The following is an 18,618-nucleotide window of genomic DNA, read 5'->3' as shown; positions in this document are numbered from 1 at the left end:
TCATCAGATTTTCAATCATTGTGAACTTATTTTGTAGCACCTTTCCTAAAAACTGGCTCTCAATTTTCTGTGAGACAAAATTGCATTTGTAGATTTTCCTTTGGCCACGTGATTACATTTCTATACTGGCTTCATAACTGCACTGTATTGTTTAATAATTGCTCCGTATAGTGCCAAGGATAAATAAACATGATTTAAAGCTGTAATTATGTAAAGGACAAAATTGCACTTTAAGAGTATCTGATTTTTTTTTTCCTTTGCACGATGATGAATGACTACATTATCTATAGAGTTTCTAATACTTAAGGGATTGTATTAAATATCGAAAATGCAAAGATTATTTAATCAGCATTAAATCGATGGGATTTTTAAGTAAATTGTATAGGATTAGGAGACCTCTCCGGTGAGTTGAGGATACAAGGTTCATTGACACCTTGCCACATATTCAGCCACGAGGCTGCTTTGTAAGCAGACGATATGATATAAACATAAACGTGTCATTAACAAACTGTTGCTTTCATTACAAGAGTGAACATGCATTGCTTGCCAGAAGCTCTGTAACTGCCACCATCACGCGCACACGTCAGTGAGGGCGTGCGTCAGAATCGGTTTTAACGGTTTGATCTCTTCTTTTTTTTCTAAAATATAGGCTGTCAGTAGAGTGTGTGCTCGCAGATCCCCAGGCGGACGCTTGAGCACCTCGGGCCTGAGGTTAGATTTGGAGGCTTCCTCTGTGCGCCGCGCTCCCCGCGATGAGTCAGTATCAGATTACAGGTTCACACGCTCGCGCGCAGACCGCCCGTCGCCCCGACCAATTGCCCCATTCAAGGCAGCGCCGGAGACGGCCGTCCCCCCTGATTGGCTGATCCGCTCCGGGGCTAAAGGAAACCAACAGAACTTTCCCACGGCCTGCGCGTGCTGACAGGCGGCCGACCTCCTCCCTGCCGCCGCCTGGGCAAGACGCCGGTAGAGCACGGGGAAGGGCGTGGCAAAGACTAAAAGAACAGTCTCAGAGCTAACTAAGCTTCGTCCTAATTGGCTCTTGGTCGAAATTATGCAAATCAATAAGGCGTGCCTTGAGCGCAGCTCGGGCGAACTGATCGCCTCCGAACGCGAAGGCTCGCGCTGATTGGCTCTGTTAGGAGACAAGACCCGCCCCTCGATACGCGCTGCTTCGTTGAAATGACACCGTGGGAAAGCCTTGCTATTCAAACGGACGAAAACCGCAGCAGACTCTCACCTGACACAGTACGGACGAGTCACACATCCAGAGCTCCAAAATGAAGAGAAATCACGACTTCAGCTCCTCGGACAGTGAGCTCGATGAGAATATTGAGGTGGAGAAGGAGAGCGCCGACGAGAACCTGTAAGTCATCGTGATCATCACCTATCCTACCTACTACCTCAATCAGGATCAATAATGATCTGTACACGTGTGATCTATAATGTAAATAATAGATACACTTATTTATATGTGTTTTCTATTTCAGAGGCATGGGCTCTCCTCTCGGATCGATTTCTCCTTCTACAACATCTCAAGTACAAGCAAGAAAACGTCGCCGAGGGGTGAGCAATCTCCTACAGCACGAGATTATAGAGAGGAGAAGGATTAATTCATTTATGCATTTGGATAAATAAAAAAAAAAAATATTATTATTATTATTATTATTATTATTATTATTATTATTATTATTATTATTATCAGTATTCTTCTTCTTCTTCTTCTTCTTCTTATTATTAGTAGTAGTAGTAGTGTTAGTTAACGCTGGTTTGAATGTGTTTACACAGATCATTGAGAAGCGGCGCAGAGATCGCATTAATAACAGTCTGTCTGAACTTCGCCGACTTGTTCCCAGCGCTTTTGAGAAACAGGTAAGGTGGCAACATCTCTTTATTAAATCTAATTATTAACGCTCATTTAACGTGTCTACCCGCGATTGATCTGAATCTATCCAGATATCAGCGATGTTAAAAACACTCCTGCCTTTTTTCCATCTAGGGCTCAGCTAAACTGGAAAAAGCAGAGATTTTGCAGATGACTGTGGATCATTTGAAGATGCTTCATGCAGCTGGTGGCAAAGGTAACACACTGTTTTTTCCATATGATATGCATGCTGTAGCTTACTGTGATATAGAATATACTAGATTAGTGTAAAAAAAAATAAAAAAAGCATTAAATTATGGGATCTTGTTGCCGTGACGATATGATGAAGCATGTACCTTTTGTACCTTTAGTAAGAAAGGTGCATTTAGTGTATCCTTACCATTTTTTAATAAAAGAAATTACAGTCGCGGTCCATATGAAAGATACACATTAAGGGTATAAAAGATAAGTGCCACCCGGCAACAGTTAAAAGGTAGGCTTACATTTAAGGAGTTTGGTGTGAGTTTATCTACAAAATAACTCATTCTGTATTTATTCTCACTGAGCTTAAAACAGGTTTAACAAGTGCTATAAAACCACAACCTTCTTCGAAATTATACGAACCATAGCAAAAATAACAAATCATCTCTCTTTCTTTCAGGTTACTTTGACGCCCACGCTTTGGCAATGGATTATCGCGGATTGGGCTTCCGTGAGTGTCTGGCAGAGACAGCCCGATACCTGAGCATCATCGAGGGTCTGGACAACACCGATCCTCTCCGCATTCGCTTGGTGTCCCACTTGAGCAACTACGCCACTCAGAGAGAGGCTCAGACCGGTCTGGGTCATCTAGCCTGGGGCTCAGCGTTCAGCACCCCTCACCTGGCACATCACCTCCTCTTACCACAGCATCAGCAGGGGGCATCATTATCACGCAGCTCTAGCAGTCTTCCATCCTCATCCTCATCGTCGCCCTCCTCTTCACCATCAGCACCCTCCTCAGAGCCTCATGGCTGCAGCAGGCTGACTGTCACAGCGATCAGCGAGGCAGGAAAGAGCGGTCCGCTCAGGGTACCCCCTGCAACAGGCGCCATTCCTCCAGGGCTCACGGCAGCATCAGCATCGAAGCTTTCTCCACCACTTCTCACATCCCTGTCCAGCCTCTCAGCTTTCCCCTTCCCTCTGAGTGCTTTTCCTCTGCTCTCACCCAGCTCACTCGGTCAAAGCACCCCCTCCGGCAACCTGGGGAAGCCCTATCGGCCATGGAGCATGGAGATCGGTGCTTTCTGAACTTTTAATCTAGAGCTCCTGGAGAAATGACTTTTTTTAAAACAGAAAAGACTTTGAAGAACAATGAGTTTGCCGGTCAGGACTCAACAAAGTGGAAACAAAACCCAGGACTTAGCTATGTGTGGGGTTTTTGTTTGTTTGTATTGTTTTATTTCATTTTTTTTTTACAGACATACATTTCCTTCAAATTTGAGCTAACCCAGGATAGGTTCTGCTGATAGCCAAGATAATGTCTTAAAATCTATGTCAATAACTCTTCTTTTTTTCTTTTCTTTTCTTTTCCTTTCCTTTCCTTTCATTCTTTAGTTTTTAAACAGGGTGCTGTACTGGTACAATGCCCTGCCTGGATACTGAGGGAAGGCTAGGTGTTTTAATGAAATAAGTGTCTTGAGGCTGAGGTACTGTTACATTTAACTAGCTGGGACTGAGTATAAAAAAAGAGTACCGAGTTTTTATTATAACAAAACATAATAAGTAATAGCAGTGTGTAGATCCAAATGAAAGCCAGAATATTATCCACCCCTAGTTTCAATTAACACCCCTAAAACTTAATACCTGAGTCAAAAAAAAATGATTATTGTGATCCCTCTCACATATTGCCAAGATACCATTTTTTGTTTTATGTTTGTATTTGTAGGCATGACAAAGTTTAAGAGCTATGCAATTGATCAGTGATATGATATGATTATAAGATCTCCATGGATTTAGATCTGGATCTTTCTTTTATATAAATACATACAGTAAAACCTATGCAACAGAGCCTTTATCACAAATGAATTAGGACTTTGTCTTGCAACATTACGAATGTTGACTTGCAACATTGTTTTTCACATATATTTATATGAAATACCTTGAACTGTGGTAGCCAGGTTTTGGGGTTCAGTTACTGTTAACCCCCCTTTTTTTTAAATAATGACAGCTTTTAACACTGTTTCAGAAGGGACAATCTCTCAATAAGTCACTAAATAAATAATGTACAATATATAATTTGTGTGTTTTAGTCGTTCTTCATGGTATAATAAAAACCATAACCACATATGCAGCACACACACACACACACACACACTCTCACTCATTAGTAGCCAATCGCTATGGTCTCTCTGTGATTAAATTCTTCTGAAGTTCTCTGAAAAAGTTTTTAGCAGCTCAAGTCTGTGTGACTGTATGACTATACATCTGTAAAAATACTTGGATAATAATTAGAAGTCCATATTGCAATACATCTGTATATGAAATGCATTAGTACCAAGCTTTATGACTGAACCTGGTATTTTAAGAGGCTGACCACTAAGTACTCAGGAATGATATCTATTGGTGACAGAATGGGTAAATGACTGAGAGAGAGAGAGAGAGAGAGAGAGAGAGATCAGCAATCTTCAGGGCCTCTGTGGCCTGTGTATGTGTTCAGGAAGCCATTAACAGCCAGGGGATATCCTGAACAATGGCAAGCCGTGCTGGCTCAGTTGCGTGGGAAGGGGAGCGTGAGTAAGAGTAAGAAATGGATGAAGGAATGAGTAGATGAAGGACCACAGAGAGACAGAGAGCGAGAGAGAGAGAGAGAGAGAGAGAGAGGAAGCGGCTGTATGCTGCAGCTTTGCCCTGGAGCCTTTGCAGCAGTTCACACAGCTCCTTAGTGGTTGGACTCCCACGCTACTGCGAGCTCTGTGCAAGTTTCAGCCAGGTCCATAAAACAGATTTTCCTCCTACACACACACTGAGATGCCAAGATACACTTTTACTCCCTCTATCTATTCATCTTTTTGCCCTCTCTATTTATCCCATCTCCTGCCACACTATAAGATCTGTACACGTCTGTTTCATACATATTCATGAAGCCCTAAGTCTCACAAGAGACACTACTGATATTGAGTCAGAATAAACGCAGTGGATGTCGCACGCAGTTCATCATCAGTCTGCCGCAGTGACTTCTTATGAAATATTTTGTCGACACCTGCTGGTGTCTCTCGGTATTACACCGTCACATTTACAGGTAAGGTTTTAGTGCTTAACACTGTTGTTTTATTTCTGTACCGGGGCTTCATTGTGGCACAATATGAGTCTTATACATCTCCTGGTCACCTAGACTGTAAAAAGTAATATATAGTACCTCTTTAAAAAGTGTGGCAAAAATATTTCGCAATATATTCCCCACAATATTACAAACTAAAATTGAATGTTCTTTCTGTATAGTCACCACAAAGAGATGACTCTGTTTATGTGTGTTATATCCATAGATGAGATATCTTTTACAGTTAATAAGAAGATAATGAACTATTACTGTGTCCTTCCTTTAAATGATGTTAAAGATTAGGGTGATTCTATATTTTATTAATAAAGACCCTATGTACCATATGCAGAAATGATTATCTGGAACAGTTCCTTTAAAGTAAACACATGATATTATCACATTGTCTTTAATTACTAGATAGCTATTGTTTCTCCTAAGAGAAATACTGTATAATTATTGCATTAGTCATAATGAAATAACAAACTATTATTGTAGTATTACATTCTGAGTTATTAACCAGTATTGAATAGTAGGTAATAGTAAATATAGTTCTACTCATTTGTTCCTGTTTAGTTCCACTGAATGGTGGAGACATAGAGCTTTTATAACATAAGTAACAACATGAACCTATTTTCTATACTTATATTTGTGCCACAACATTAAATTTATATGTATGTTGTTCTATCATTTTTCCATAATCCAATCATTTTTATTATTTTTTATCCAATTATTAGTTTTTTTTATAATGAAACACTATTTTTTTTTAGAAAAGTTTTAATATATATATATATATATATATATATATATAAGAAGGAAGAATAAAAAAAATTAAACAGCCACAGACACATCCCGTCATTCACAGAACCCCAAACCTTTATTCACCACAGCTTGCTCACATCAATACATGTGTTAAGGGAAGAAAGCACATGAACAGGAGAAAGGATGCAGAAGGAAGGTCTGTGACATGGGGATCTCTCAAATCCCCTGCTCTCACAAGAGCACTGACACACTCCCTGTGGTGCATCCATTTCTCTTTGGACACAAACACACACAGACACACACACACTTCGCTATGGATGATAATGTCAGGTCACCTTGTTCTCTATCGTGACTCTGTGGTTTCCATCAGTAAGGATGTGATACTTCCAGACATTCATCAGTCCCCGGTAGGCCTCTGTGGCTACAATTTTAGTTTCTCTCTGGCATGCTTTGATTAGAATGAGAGAACCATAAACAAGCCACTACAGAATGAAAAATTGTGATTGACAGTACATGAGCGGCACAGAATTGGCCGTGAGGCACAGATGTTACATCACTTTATCAAGTACTGAAAATTAAGATTTAGCAAGCTCCCCCTGAGCAGATGTCATCTTTGCTAAACAATGTCTATTTATTCATGGTGTGTATGTTTGTATGAATGTATGCATTATATATGTTGTGTGTATGTGTGTGTGTGTGTCCATGAAAAAATAGTGTGTGTTGATCTATCTCTTGAGAGAATCAGAAATGTGTGTGATGTGATGCAGCTAAACATGTTCTTCACACCAACATACACACGCAGAAAAACATGGCCATTTGGGGTCGAAGAGGTGAAACTGCTAAATATCAGCTATAGCCAGCAAATTCACAAACACCAAAGCCTGTTACAAGAGAAACTGCAGCAGATTGGAGAGACACAGAGAGAGGAAATTAATACATCCACTGATATATAGAGAGAAAACTATAAAATGGCACAATGCAATACTTTTTTCGCCTCATAAATATAAAACAGAAAAAGGAAGTATTTACAAAAAGAAAAAAGAAAGAAAACTCAATACCCACTTTGACGTGTTTCATTTTGAATCGAGCAAAACATTCTTGTTTAGGGAGCAGTAGGATGCATGTTGCTTCTGGGTTTTATTTTTTTCACTTTTTTTGTGAGGGGAAGATGGGATAGGAATGTGCTGTTGGTGCAGACTGGGGTTTGTCCTTCTCCATCAGGTTAGGAAGGGGGAGCAGGGGTTTGGGGAGGGAGGGAGGGTTGTGTGTGTGTGTTTGTGTGGGTGTGTGTGTGTGTGTGCATGTATGTATGAGACTCTTTCTCTACGTGGGACGGGGTAATAGGGAGAGAGGGTCTCTGACTTGGTCAGGTGGCTGATGGGAGGCTTATTAGAACTGAAGATCTTCATCTCCGCTCAGCTCATCCCGAATTTCCTTGTTCCTACGTACCACCTGGGCATGTCTCTCCTGTACACACACACACAGAACCACAAAAAAACATTATATTACGCTTTACAATGTAATCCATGTGTCACTATTTCCCGCTTTGCTATAACCACTGCGCTATGAAGAAAGTTGTAGTAAAAGTTATTTATAGTGACAGTTCTTTAATCATTTTCTGTTGGAGCCACAAGGAACTGCGTTTCACATCACTAATGCCTAAAATATGTGTAGCAGAATGGGAAAACTTTTCAAATGGTTGAAGTTTGGATGTTTTCTTCTATACATAGGTCTGAAAATGACACATTTCCCTGAAATGAAATATTTTGATTTTGTTTTGCATGCATCTTAACCAGAAGTATAGTTTTGACATTGTAAAGTCTTGTTACTGGTAAGTGAAAAGGGATTACATTGCATATAAAGATTTTTTTTTAAAGATTGTCTAAATGTGTTTAACATTTTTGCTGCTGTGTGTTTGTGCGCTTGTAGAAATCAAAACAAAAACTAATTTATTAGTTACACAATCGCATCAGTATAAGATAAGAGATCAGATAAGATCCTTCATCCAGAAGGAAATTATTTTGCCAGAGACTGCTTTAGATTACAACAGGACTCATGATTGAGCAGCTATCAAGCTACATTTCACTGTTTCAACTGAAATTCAATAAAGGTGAAGTCGTGATGTGTTTGACGTTTAGCTCTGCCACATTCAAAACACAGCACAGTGAAATACAGCACAGTTTAGCTTATTACATTTATGCCTTGTATCTAGTTCACAGCTGGCATGAAAACAATGCAAGGAAGGATTTATGATTCAAGAAGTAAAACATGCCAGGGGATACACCTATAGGAAAGTAATCAATAGTCATGTGAAGTTGGTTATTTTCCCCAAAAAAAGCACATGCTGAAATGTTTTATTCCTCTTACTTTTTTATAAATAATTATCATTCTTAAATCATCAAAAAGCAAGTCATACATTTTAATAATTTATTGTATTTAATGTTCCTGTTATATCTTAACAATAGTTGATTTCAGACCAATTTCTCATTTTTAAGTCTCTTTTAGTGTTAAGAAGACATAAAAACAGAGCTTGTCATGTTACTGGTAAACCAGAATAGCTCAAATGTCCTCTGTTTTCGAGAAAAAGACTTCTTTCTTAAGTAAATGAAATAAATGTAACAACACAGAAAACTTCATGCCTCATCCAGAAATATACTCTCTTTTTAAATTACATAGCAATATCTGTAATATCTGTGTATCTGTATATTTTTTTTGGCTTATTCTGCCATGCAATCCCTGTGTAAGCTGTTATTATAGAAATCACAATGTATTAGAGTACAGTAATATAACCCTGTGATATCAGTTTCAGTTACAGCCTGAATTACAGACAGAACTGCTGTTATAGAAAATGTATCTTTCTAACCATATATATACACTATATTGCCAAAAGTATTCGCTCACCCATCCAAATAATCAGAATCAGGTGTTCCAATCACTTCCATGGCCACAGGTGTATAAAATCAAGCACCTAGGCATGCAGACTGTTTTTACAAACATTTGTGAAAGAATGGGTCGCTCTCAGGAGCTCAGTGAATTCCAGTGTGGAACTGTGATAGGATGCCACCTGTGCAACAAATCCAGTCGTGAAATTTCCTCGCTCCTAAATATTCCACAGTCAACTGTCAGCTGTATTATAAGAACGTGGAAGTGTTTGGGAACGACAGCAACTCAGCCACGAAGTGGTAGGCCACGTAAACTGATGGAGCGGGGTCAGCGGATGCTGAGGTGCATAGTGCGAAGAGGTCGCCAACTTTCTGCAGAGTCAATTGCTACAGACCTCCAAACTTCATGTGGCCTTCAGATTAGCTCAAGAACAGTGCGCAGAGAGCTTCATGGAATGGGTTTCCATGGCCGAGCAGCTGCATCCAAGCCATACATCACCAAGTGCAATGCAAAGTGTCGGATGCAGTGGTGTAAAGCACGCCGCCACTGGACTCTAGAGCAGTGGAGACGCGTTCTCTGGAGTGACGAATCGCGCTTCTCCATCTGGCAATCTGGTGGACGAGTCTGGGTTTGGCGGTTGCCAGGAGAACGGTACTTGTCTGACTGCATTGTGCCAAGTGTAAAGTTTGGTGGAGGGGGGATTATGGTGTGGGGTTGTTTTTCAGGAGCTGGGCTTGGCCCCTTAGTTCCAGTGAAAGGAACTCTGAATGCTTCAGCATACCAAGACATTTTGGACAATTCCATGCTCCCAACTTTGTGGGAACAGTTTGGAGCTGGCCCCTTCCTCTTCCAACATGACTGTGCACCAGTGACCAAAGCAAGGTCCATAAAGACATGGATGACAGAGTCTGGTGTGGATGAACTTGACTGGCCTGCACAGAGTCCTGACCTCAACCCGATAGAACACCTTTGGGATGAATTAGAGCGGAGACTGAGAGCCAGGCCTTCTCGTCCAACATCAGTGTGTGACCTCACAAATGCGCTTCTGGAAGAATGGTCAAAAATTCCCATAAACACACTCCTAAACCTTGTGGACAGCCTTCCCAGAAGAGTTGAAGCTGCAAAGGGTGGACCGACGTCATATTGACCCCTATGGATTAGGAATGGGATGTCACTTAAGTTTATATGCGAGTCAAGGCAAGTGAGCTCTTCTGGGACTTCAACTCTTCTGGGAAGGCTGTCCACAAGGTTTAGGAGTGTGTTTATGGTACTAAACAGACAAGTACCGTTCTCCTGGCAACCGCCAAACCCAGACTCATCCATCAGATTGCCAGATGGAGAAGCGCGATTCATCACTCCAGAGAACGCGTCTCCACTGCTCTAGAGTCCAGTGGCGGCGTGCTTTACACCACTGCATCCGACGCTTTGCATTGCACTTGGTGATGTATGGCTTGGATGCAGCTGCTCGGCCATGGAAACCCATTCCATGAAGCTCTCTGCGCACTGTTCTTGAGCTAATCTGAAGGCCACATGAAGTTTGGAGGTCTGTAGCGATTGACTCTGCAGAAAGTTGGCGACCTCTTCGCACTATGCGCCTCAGCATCCGCTGACACTGCTCCGTCAGTTTACGTGGCCTACCACTTCGTGGCTGAGTTGCTGTCGTTCCCAAACACTTCCACGTTCTTATAATACAGCTGACAGTTGACTGTGGAATATTTAGGAGCGAGGAAATTTCACGACTGGATTTGTTGCACAGGTGGCATCCTATCACAGTTCCACGCTGGAATTCACTGAGCTCCTGAGAGCGACCCATTCTTTCACAAATGTTTGTAAAAACAGTCTGCATGCCTAGGTGCTTGATTTTATACACCTGTGGCCATGGAAGTGAATTGGAACACCTGATTCTGATTATTTGGATGGGTGAGTGAATACTTTTGGCAATATAGTGTATATATATATATATATATATATATATATATATATATATATATATGTTGGTGTTGTTTGGCATCCTCCCATTTAAGAGTTCATCAGTGGCTGGGTTAGCACCCTGCCTGGGACTCTAAACCCAGTCCACGGCAATGAGAGTGTGGGTTTCCTGCCGCTGGACCACCAGGAGTCATGATTTATACATGCAATTATTAAAAAGTAGCATCATGTCATATCCTGCTTTCCTAACCTAAGCCATAAACCATAACCTAAAAGATATTTGCCAGAGTTAAATCATTTAAAACGTGCCTCGTGCTTGATGGGTTGGTTGCGGCCATTATTGCAGTTCAAATAACTTTTTAAAATTCTATTTTGCCCATATAAATTTGATTCCTTATCATATTTTTTTTTCCTTACTGAAGGAAATCCTCACCTTCTCCTGTAGGCGCTCCAGCATAGCTGTGAGCAGAGCCTCGCGGTTCTTGGTGATGTGCTCCATCTTCATGGTGAGTTTCTCTTCTGCCATCTTGCTGAAGTTGCTGTTTTCCTCCATGGCCTTAAGCAGCACATCGCGCTCATGCTCACGCTTCTCTGCCAGAGCCTTTAGCACCTGAGCCTCCTGAGACTGCAGATAGAAAGTGAGCGAGGAGGTGGAGAAGAACAGAGAAAGACCGGATAGACAAAGGTGAAGAAAATTGAATGATTCCAGCTACGCTATTCCTACCAGAAAGTCCTGGTCAATAACTGAGAAAGCAAAAACTGTTAATGACTAGGCAGAAAATGCTATAACAAAAGAATCGATAATAGTTTGTAGAAATCAATACAACTTTCTGGTCCAGAATGCAGTTTCAGATATTAGCGCTACATTATTCCGTCTTTACAAAAAATGCAGCGATGAAGCAGATGTGTCACTCACTTTCCTTCGGTCCTCAGCTGCCTCCAGCTTCTTCTGAATGTCTTCCAGAGAAACGTCCCTCTTCTTGGGGGGAGTGGTGATGCTGTAGCCTCCATCAGTTGTAGGGGATGGTGGCTTCAGAATCACTTCGAAGGCTTGTCCAGAGGCTCGCTTGTTAATGGGCTTGACCTTCATGTCTGAGCACAGCAAGGCACAGTGAGACATATGGACAACAAGTGGTTCAACACATGTGTCCATTACACGACATTAGACAGTTCTAATGCAGCTTTTATACATTTATTGACCTCAATGTTGTTGTTGTTGTTGTTGTTGTTATGTATACCTCATGCAGTATATTATTAGAATTCCTCATCTATCAATTTGCTTTAAATACAACCTGATAACATATATACAAATTTACATAACCTTTTCAGTTCCTACCTTCGAACTCGCCCATCACCTTGTTCCGGGCTTCTGGGTACAAGCAGGAGCAGATGAAAGAGACAATGGACAACTCCTTCATCTTCTCTTTGTAAGCTGCAGTAAAACACACCACATCAAATAAGCCCTTGGCCCAGATCTGTTATCTCTTTATATCAGCAAATATGCAAAATGGGAATTCATTTTCAATTGGGATGGAAAACAACATCACAGCAGGCTCTCAGCGGCCTGAATTAGCAGCAGCATTGTTTCTAATTATGTTCGCAGTTTTTATAGCTGAGGAAGAGGCTTGATGTCTTCAAAAGGTCCTGAATTTCAAGCAAGTATATTCCCCATAGGCTTCCTCCTCCTTCCTTGGATGTATGTTAAATTATTGATTTACTCAGCAGACGTCCAACTGCATGAATCCACTGCAATTCCACCATTTTTTTGTTTAGCTTCATGCAAGTTGGCAAGATGATAACCTACATAATGACTCTTTCTAGTTCATTGGTTTGCTGAGTTGTTAAAAATTATGTGGGTCTGTGTAGGATGATATTTATATTACACAACACAGGATCTCTGTATCCTCCCTTCAGATGATTATCAGCTGTCCTTTGACATTTGTTTCATTTTTAATTTATTTTTCCTCATCACAATGGCATCCAAGAACCATGAGCCACTGATCCAGCCATTTCCAGAACACTCCTGCACACTCTTATCACTATGATAATCAAACACACTGAAAAAAACAGAAGTCAGAAGCAACAAAGACAGGGGTGGGGCCCCTTTGGGATTAGCAGCCATGGCCAGGCTAATGGAAGCTGTCCACTTTTGGTGGTGTGTAAGCCGTAATTTGTAATTACCAGAGTGAACCATTTGAGTGAGCAGAGCAGGGGTGGGGGATTGCTGGCAGAATACTAAGCATGCATACTGAGACATGTTAAGTCACTATCCCTCTTTCCACATCTCAGTCAGGATAAAAGGAGAATGATTGGCGGATCAATGGAGCGTTTAATTTAGGTCTTCTGATTAGTAGGTCAAAAAGGGAACTCCAGACATGCCAAATGTTTGTGCTTTTTAGAATCTGTTATAATTACTGAGCATCACTTAGTGAATGTCAAGAGAACAAACCAGCAAATCGTCACAGACCACACCCATACACTGACCACTGGGTCAGAACAGCTCAATAAAGTTTTTAATATTAATAAAGGAATATGGTAAATTGGGTGCTAAGACTGCAATGCATAATGGATTTGGATTTAATTTCATCTACAAAGTGACATAAGGAGCACAATGTCAACAATGAAAAGGTGACCACAAAAGCTGTCTCAGTAAGAAAATGGCTGTCTTTGTGTGGCACCTTTGATAATGAATCAGCTTGGCCAGTCTACAAATCAATAATCTGACCCTCCCCACGTACACCATATGTCCTGCAGACATTAAACCATTATGAAAGGCAGGAAGCATCATAATGTTTTATATTTCCTGTGGCATTATAAACACAGATTGAGCATAAACATTAGCGGTGCATGTTAGAAAAGCAAATATATGCCAAAAAAACTTATCGGGGTCAAACAATACAAGGTGCTTGTGTCTGCTTGTCTCTCTTAAAACTAAAAACTGAACTCCTCTGTTTATGAACACAGAGCACTGAGATAATGACTCTTGGAATTTCTGAATAATGCAATTTGGCGCATGTAATTGGCGAAATATCCATTTTAAGAGCACACTAAGGAGTGCTTTCACACAATTATATATAGAACAATGTTGCATCAGTGCAAAATGAATGGATGCATAATCAGCTTCAGCTTCAGAATTCCTCTCAAGTTCCTAATACACAGTGGATTTGATAAAAAAAAAAACCTACTCCACAATAATCATTTAAATCAATATGATTCATTAAACCTACATGATCTGCAACCTCTCAGAGAATTGATTTGAGGTCATGTTTCAAGGCTGGCAGCTGTCACCCTATGCCAGCCTTGTAAAATATATAGACAATGTTTTTTTGTTTTTTTAATAAGGGCAGGATACATCAATCGTGAAAGTTAACGATGTGTTGTGATTAAAACCATAAAGTAAAATCAAGGGATTTCTAGGCAGTTACAGATGAAAGTGCTTCATCAGCTATGCAGGGAAAAGCAAGAAGCAAAATTTTTACAGCCTCTACATTTATTGCCATTTTATAATGCAGCTATTCCCTAGACTAGGCTGTGTGGTGGATTATCATTATTATTATTATTATTATTATTATTATTATTATTATTAGGTCATCATCTCTGAAAGATGTCAGATGCCTGGAAATTATAACTAAACATCTAACTGATATGATTTATCAAAAGGCTTAAAAATAATCCAGCAACTGATTGACACACCCTGTCTTTGCCTATTAGTTTTTTGTAGTACTTCAAGATAAAAATGACACAAAACTAACACTTTAGGCCAGCAGACACTTTCACTATGCAGGTCTAAATGGTGAGTAGACCTCATTTTCTTTAAAGCAACATCTCACCTTAACATCACCTCAGACTTTTTTTAATTAAAATAAGATCATTGTTGCTTTTTTGTCGATAAATTTCTGTGCAATAATCCAGATCTGCAGTCCCAATGACATCCTTTTACACAAAGCAAGGGAATCACCACCTCCTTTCATTTTGTTTATAGAGCTCTAGTATGTTATTTTGTCATTTTATAGCTATGTGGTTCTCAATGACTTCCCAATCATCCTATTTTGTTGTTTAAGGTGTCAAGAGATGAAAACCAATATAGCGAGCAGGCCCACAGCCCCAGCATCCACCCATCAGGACTCAATGATGCCAGCATCTCATCCGCCCCGCTCTATTCTCGCCGAAGTCTATGTAGGCAATAAAACACGCCTAAGGGTAAGACTTCAGGCCACATTTCCATGACATTCTTCTCTGATAGCATGCATGTGTCCCTGTATCCACCCATCAGTCATGGCTCCTGACAGAAGCTTCCCTGTCAGAAATCCATGCACATGAATAGAAAAGAACTGCTCATGAATAAATCATTTACATCGCCTACATCTTGTAAGGTTCTAGGCCTGTGGTTTACTCCAAATAAAAGCAAGATGCCAGCACTTATGTCATTTCATGCTGCATTGCTACAATGTCTAATGAAAATTAGGCCTATGTGTCCAAATATAAGATGTAGTCAGTAACAAAATGTCGGCTTGGCACCACAAATTCGCCATGTCGGGGATTAATAAGCGACAGAATGAGAATTCGGTTCTGACAGCATCGCATCCGGTTTAATCGCCTTAAGAAAAGTGTGGATGGATAAAAACGGGGCCGAGGATCATGAATAGTTGTCTTAGAGTCTGCTATCCGTTATTGTGCTGCTGAAGGCGATCATAAACGGAGAGCGTGATCTTGGGTGGGGTCCCTTCTGCATCACGCCGGAGAAAGAAGCCTGTGATGGGCAGGTGCAGCAGCATCCAGCCCGAATTTTAACGCCTTTTAATAGGCTTGAAAGCCATTTATTTCAGCACACACTTCGCAAATAATAACGACAGCATGCTTTAAGCATATTTTCCGAAATCAGTTAAAGTATTAAGGCAAGTGATGCACAAAAAGATCCAGGTGACATCTAAACATTCATCAGCGTCATCAAATAAATACAAAAATATATATCCGCCGTATTATTATTTTCCCCCCCAAATTATTTAACAGGCTACGACAGGATGCGGTTTTGGATGCAACCCATGCAGGCAGGGATTTTATGCATGATGGGTGTCGTCTCCCCTCTGTAGCAGCTCATCCATCATTAACCTCAAAAAGATAAAACAGGTCTCAAAATCAGCCCGATTATCTTACCGACTGCGGTTTTGGCCATGGCTGCGGTTGTCGTTGCTGTTAGCGGTGAGGAGCTGTAGTTCCGGACGGTGTGGAGAAACGGGACTGTTCTGTAAGGCACTGAGTCAGCAGAACGGCGCTCTGAGGCGGAGGAGAGCGGAGACCGACAGCTCGAGATTATTAACACACGGTCGCGCGCTCCCGGTACCCTGGGCACGCGCTTCAATATGGTGCGCCAAATAGTCCATAAACGCCTCATATTCTCCAGGCAAACCTGAACACGCATGAATTTATTCGTAAAACGTTCTCAAGTGCATTTATAAAGAAAATTCATTCATTCCGTTCATTAAAATCCAATTCAAGTAAAAGGGAGTCTTATATTTAGTTCTACATTTTGTGTGTGTGTATGTCTGTCTGTCTGTCTGTCTATGCTGCTGTAACACAAGAATTTCCCTCATGGGATCACTAAAGTATCTATCTATCTATCTATCTATCTATCTATCTATCTATCTATCTATCTATCTATCTATCTATCTATCTAGATCTAGAAGGCATGGCTCACACACAATTGCAGACCCAGGAGCAATTTTGTGATGCAAATCCACCATGGTTTGGAAAGAAACCAGAGAACCCAGAGGAAACCCACACAGACATGAGGAGAGCTGGAGACCATCTAAAGCTCTGCACAGACATAAACACAAATTCAGGACTGAACCGGAGGATTGACCCTTGAGCTGTGAGGTGGCTACCAATTGTGCATTTTCCAATTGTGCAAAAATTGTAACATTTTATTACTACCATTTTTGAAGACATATAATAAATATAGGCTTTAAGGGCACAGTGTTCAGCAGGCTTCATATTAATGCAAAAAATAAAAAATAAAAATAACAGAAACTAGATTTAAATGAGGCAATCCTGGCATGCCAATTGTTTTTGCTAATTAAATTTGGTACACTGAAAAATCTGTCGACCTATCCGCTCTGAAAGTCATGTCGTACATAATAGACACTAGTTTGGGGATTTTATGAACTATTTGGCTTTCCATAATTAAAGGCTGCAGCACTCGCCCCTGCTTTGGCACACCGAAGAATTCTGTATAAGACGCCAATAATGTCTTCCTCATCCTCTGTTTCCTTGCTATATACTTGTTAATGTACAAACGAAATAGCTAATGTTATGAGCCTAACATGAATAATGAAAGAAGCGGTGTCTGTAGTATGAATAATAAAAGCTGTAGTGTCTGAACTAAACAGCTGATAATAAATTAAATAGCTGGTAAATGGCCAAAGATGTATACTATCAGTCAAATAGTATTATTATAATTTAGTTTAATAATAACAACAAAAATATTTAAATGAAATGACAGATGGTAACGGATGGAATTATGCAGTGATAATAAACAATCATTTTTATTCAGAAATGAATGTGCAATGACTATACAAAATCTATACATCTGTATTAAAATAGTAGTTTTTGTGAAAAAGTGAACCCAAGATAAATAATGCCACCTTCAGTGTGAAATTACAACATGAAAAACAATCAGAAACACTTTTAGGGGAAAATCGGGGAACAACTATCAATAACCTATTTGCATTTAACAGCCAAGCTTTTAGACTGCTTTGTTTAAACATCTTTTGGTTTATTTACACTTGAAAAAACTTCTACATCCAATAAAATATCATGTGAGCATATTAAGACCACAGCCAGCTTCAGGATACTCCACATATTATGAGTTGAGTCAAGCCTGGGCTCTGGCAAGCTCTTTCAAAAACAATAGTTTTCTTTTGGTTAAGCCATTCCTTTGCTGATCTTGATGCATCCTTTGCAATAAAATCAACTGGTATTGGTTGATTTCCTCATGACAGCGTTTAAGGTGCTCTGTGGTTCATCTAATGATTTGGGAATTCTTTAATATACTCCTCTCCTGATAGATACCTTTTAACAAGTGAGATACTATGCATGATTTGCAAGCTCTTTGTGGACCATGGCTCCAAATGTTGGATGAAACCATGATGATAAATAGATGGTCTTTATTTGTGGCTAATCAGAATAATTTCCTTGATGACAGCTGTATGATGCTTAATTTTGAACATGAGATTGAATGCGATTGGTTCATTCTGAAAACAGCCATATCCCTAATCATAAACTTTATGTAAATGTCATTTATAAATGATTAATTTTAAAAATATTGTGCACAAACAAGATTTATGCAATCAAGTCAATGTAGCTTTTTATTTTTTCTGTTTTCCCTCACATGATTTTGGTTGTTTTTCATTCAGTAATTTAACTTTATTTGCATGATCTAAACCTTAATTACAATTTTAATAAAAATGTATGTCGTAAGTGAATACATAGCTACAACCTCACTGTACATATTAAACTGAGCCTTTACTGAACATATTGTTTAAATAAATGGATTATGTTCATAAAATAAATCTGTAATCAGGAAGTGTATTATTATTATTATTATTATTATTATTATTATTATTATTATTTATTAAAGCTGTTCCTAGCCGCAAAACGTTGAATTGCAGTTTTATGTCAAACCACAAGATGGTAGTAAAAATCAATAACATGACTCTCAACGATTAATCCAACCCACATCCACATCAACCACTAAGCCACTGTGGTCCCCTACCAGTTTAACTGAAAATTATAGAGTAAAAATTATTTACAAAAACAAACAAACAAACAAACAACAAAGAACAAATTGGAGTAAATGTCACTCCAATATTTTCTTTCTGTGTAGTAC

General features: G+C 39.8%; 2 protein-coding genes across 2 annotated transcripts; one reads left to right on the top strand and one right to left on the bottom strand.

The window, feature by feature from the left end:
* Positions 1–1,089: 1,089 nt before the first annotated feature.
* hey1 (hes-related family bHLH transcription factor with YRPW motif 1) lies at positions 1,090–3,880 on the top strand. Its single transcript, XM_058378214.1, has 5 exons — positions 1,090–1,366; positions 1,491–1,566; positions 1,789–1,872; positions 2,000–2,081; positions 2,526–3,880. The coding sequence occupies exons 1-5, from the start codon at positions 1,281–1,283 to the stop codon at positions 3,152–3,154; spliced, it is 957 nt and encodes a 318-aa protein (XP_058234197.1). The 5' UTR covers positions 1,090–1,280; the 3' UTR covers positions 3,155–3,880.
* Positions 3,881–6,014: 2,134 nt separating this feature from the next.
* stmn2b (stathmin 2b) lies at positions 6,015–16,053 on the bottom strand. The gene is made up of 5 exons (XM_058378215.1): positions 15,888–16,053; positions 12,070–12,165; positions 11,650–11,825; positions 11,167–11,358; positions 6,015–7,388 (listed from the first exon to the last, which is right to left on the bottom strand). Exons 1-5 carry the CDS (start codon positions 15,904–15,906, stop codon positions 7,311–7,313), a joined length of 561 nt encoding a protein of 186 aa, XP_058234198.1. The 5' UTR covers positions 15,907–16,053; the 3' UTR covers positions 6,015–7,310.
* Positions 16,054–18,618: the final 2,565 nt, after the last annotated feature.

Source organism: Hemibagrus wyckioides, linkage group LG24 (genome assembly GCF_019097595.1).
Source record: "Hemibagrus wyckioides isolate EC202008001 linkage group LG24, SWU_Hwy_1.0, whole genome shotgun sequence".
In the NCBI taxonomy this organism is placed as follows: domain Eukaryota; kingdom Metazoa; phylum Chordata; class Actinopteri; order Siluriformes; family Bagridae; genus Hemibagrus; species Hemibagrus wyckioides.
Note: the sequence above shows the minus strand (reverse complement) of the source record. Positions and strands in the feature narration are given on the sequence as shown.

What these genes read in the sequence shown, in the direction of transcription:
- hey1 (XM_058378214.1), top strand. Translation starts at nt 1,281, where the DNA reads ATGAAGAGAAATCACGACTTCAGCTCCTCGGACAGTGAGCTCGATGAG. An exon ending in CAAGAAAACGTCGCCGAGGG is followed by an intron (nt 1,567 to 1,788) that starts GTGAGCAATCTC and finishes GTGTTTACACAG; the next exon opens with ATCATTGAGAAGCGGCGCAG. An exon ending in TCATGCAGCTGGTGGCAAAG is followed by an intron (nt 2,082 to 2,525) that starts GTAACACACTGT and finishes TCTTTCTTTCAG; the next exon opens with GTTACTTTGACGCCCACGCT.
- stmn2b (XM_058378215.1), bottom strand. An exon ending in GGTGATGGGCGAGTTCGAAG is followed by an intron (nt 11,826 to 12,069) that starts GTAGGAACTGAA and finishes TGCTGTGCTCAG; the next exon opens with ACATGAAGGTCAAGCCCATT. An exon ending in TGGAGCGCCTACAGGAGAAG is followed by an intron (nt 7,389 to 11,166) that starts GTGAGGATTTCC and finishes GTGTGTGTACAG; the next exon opens with GAGAGACATGCCCAGGTGGT.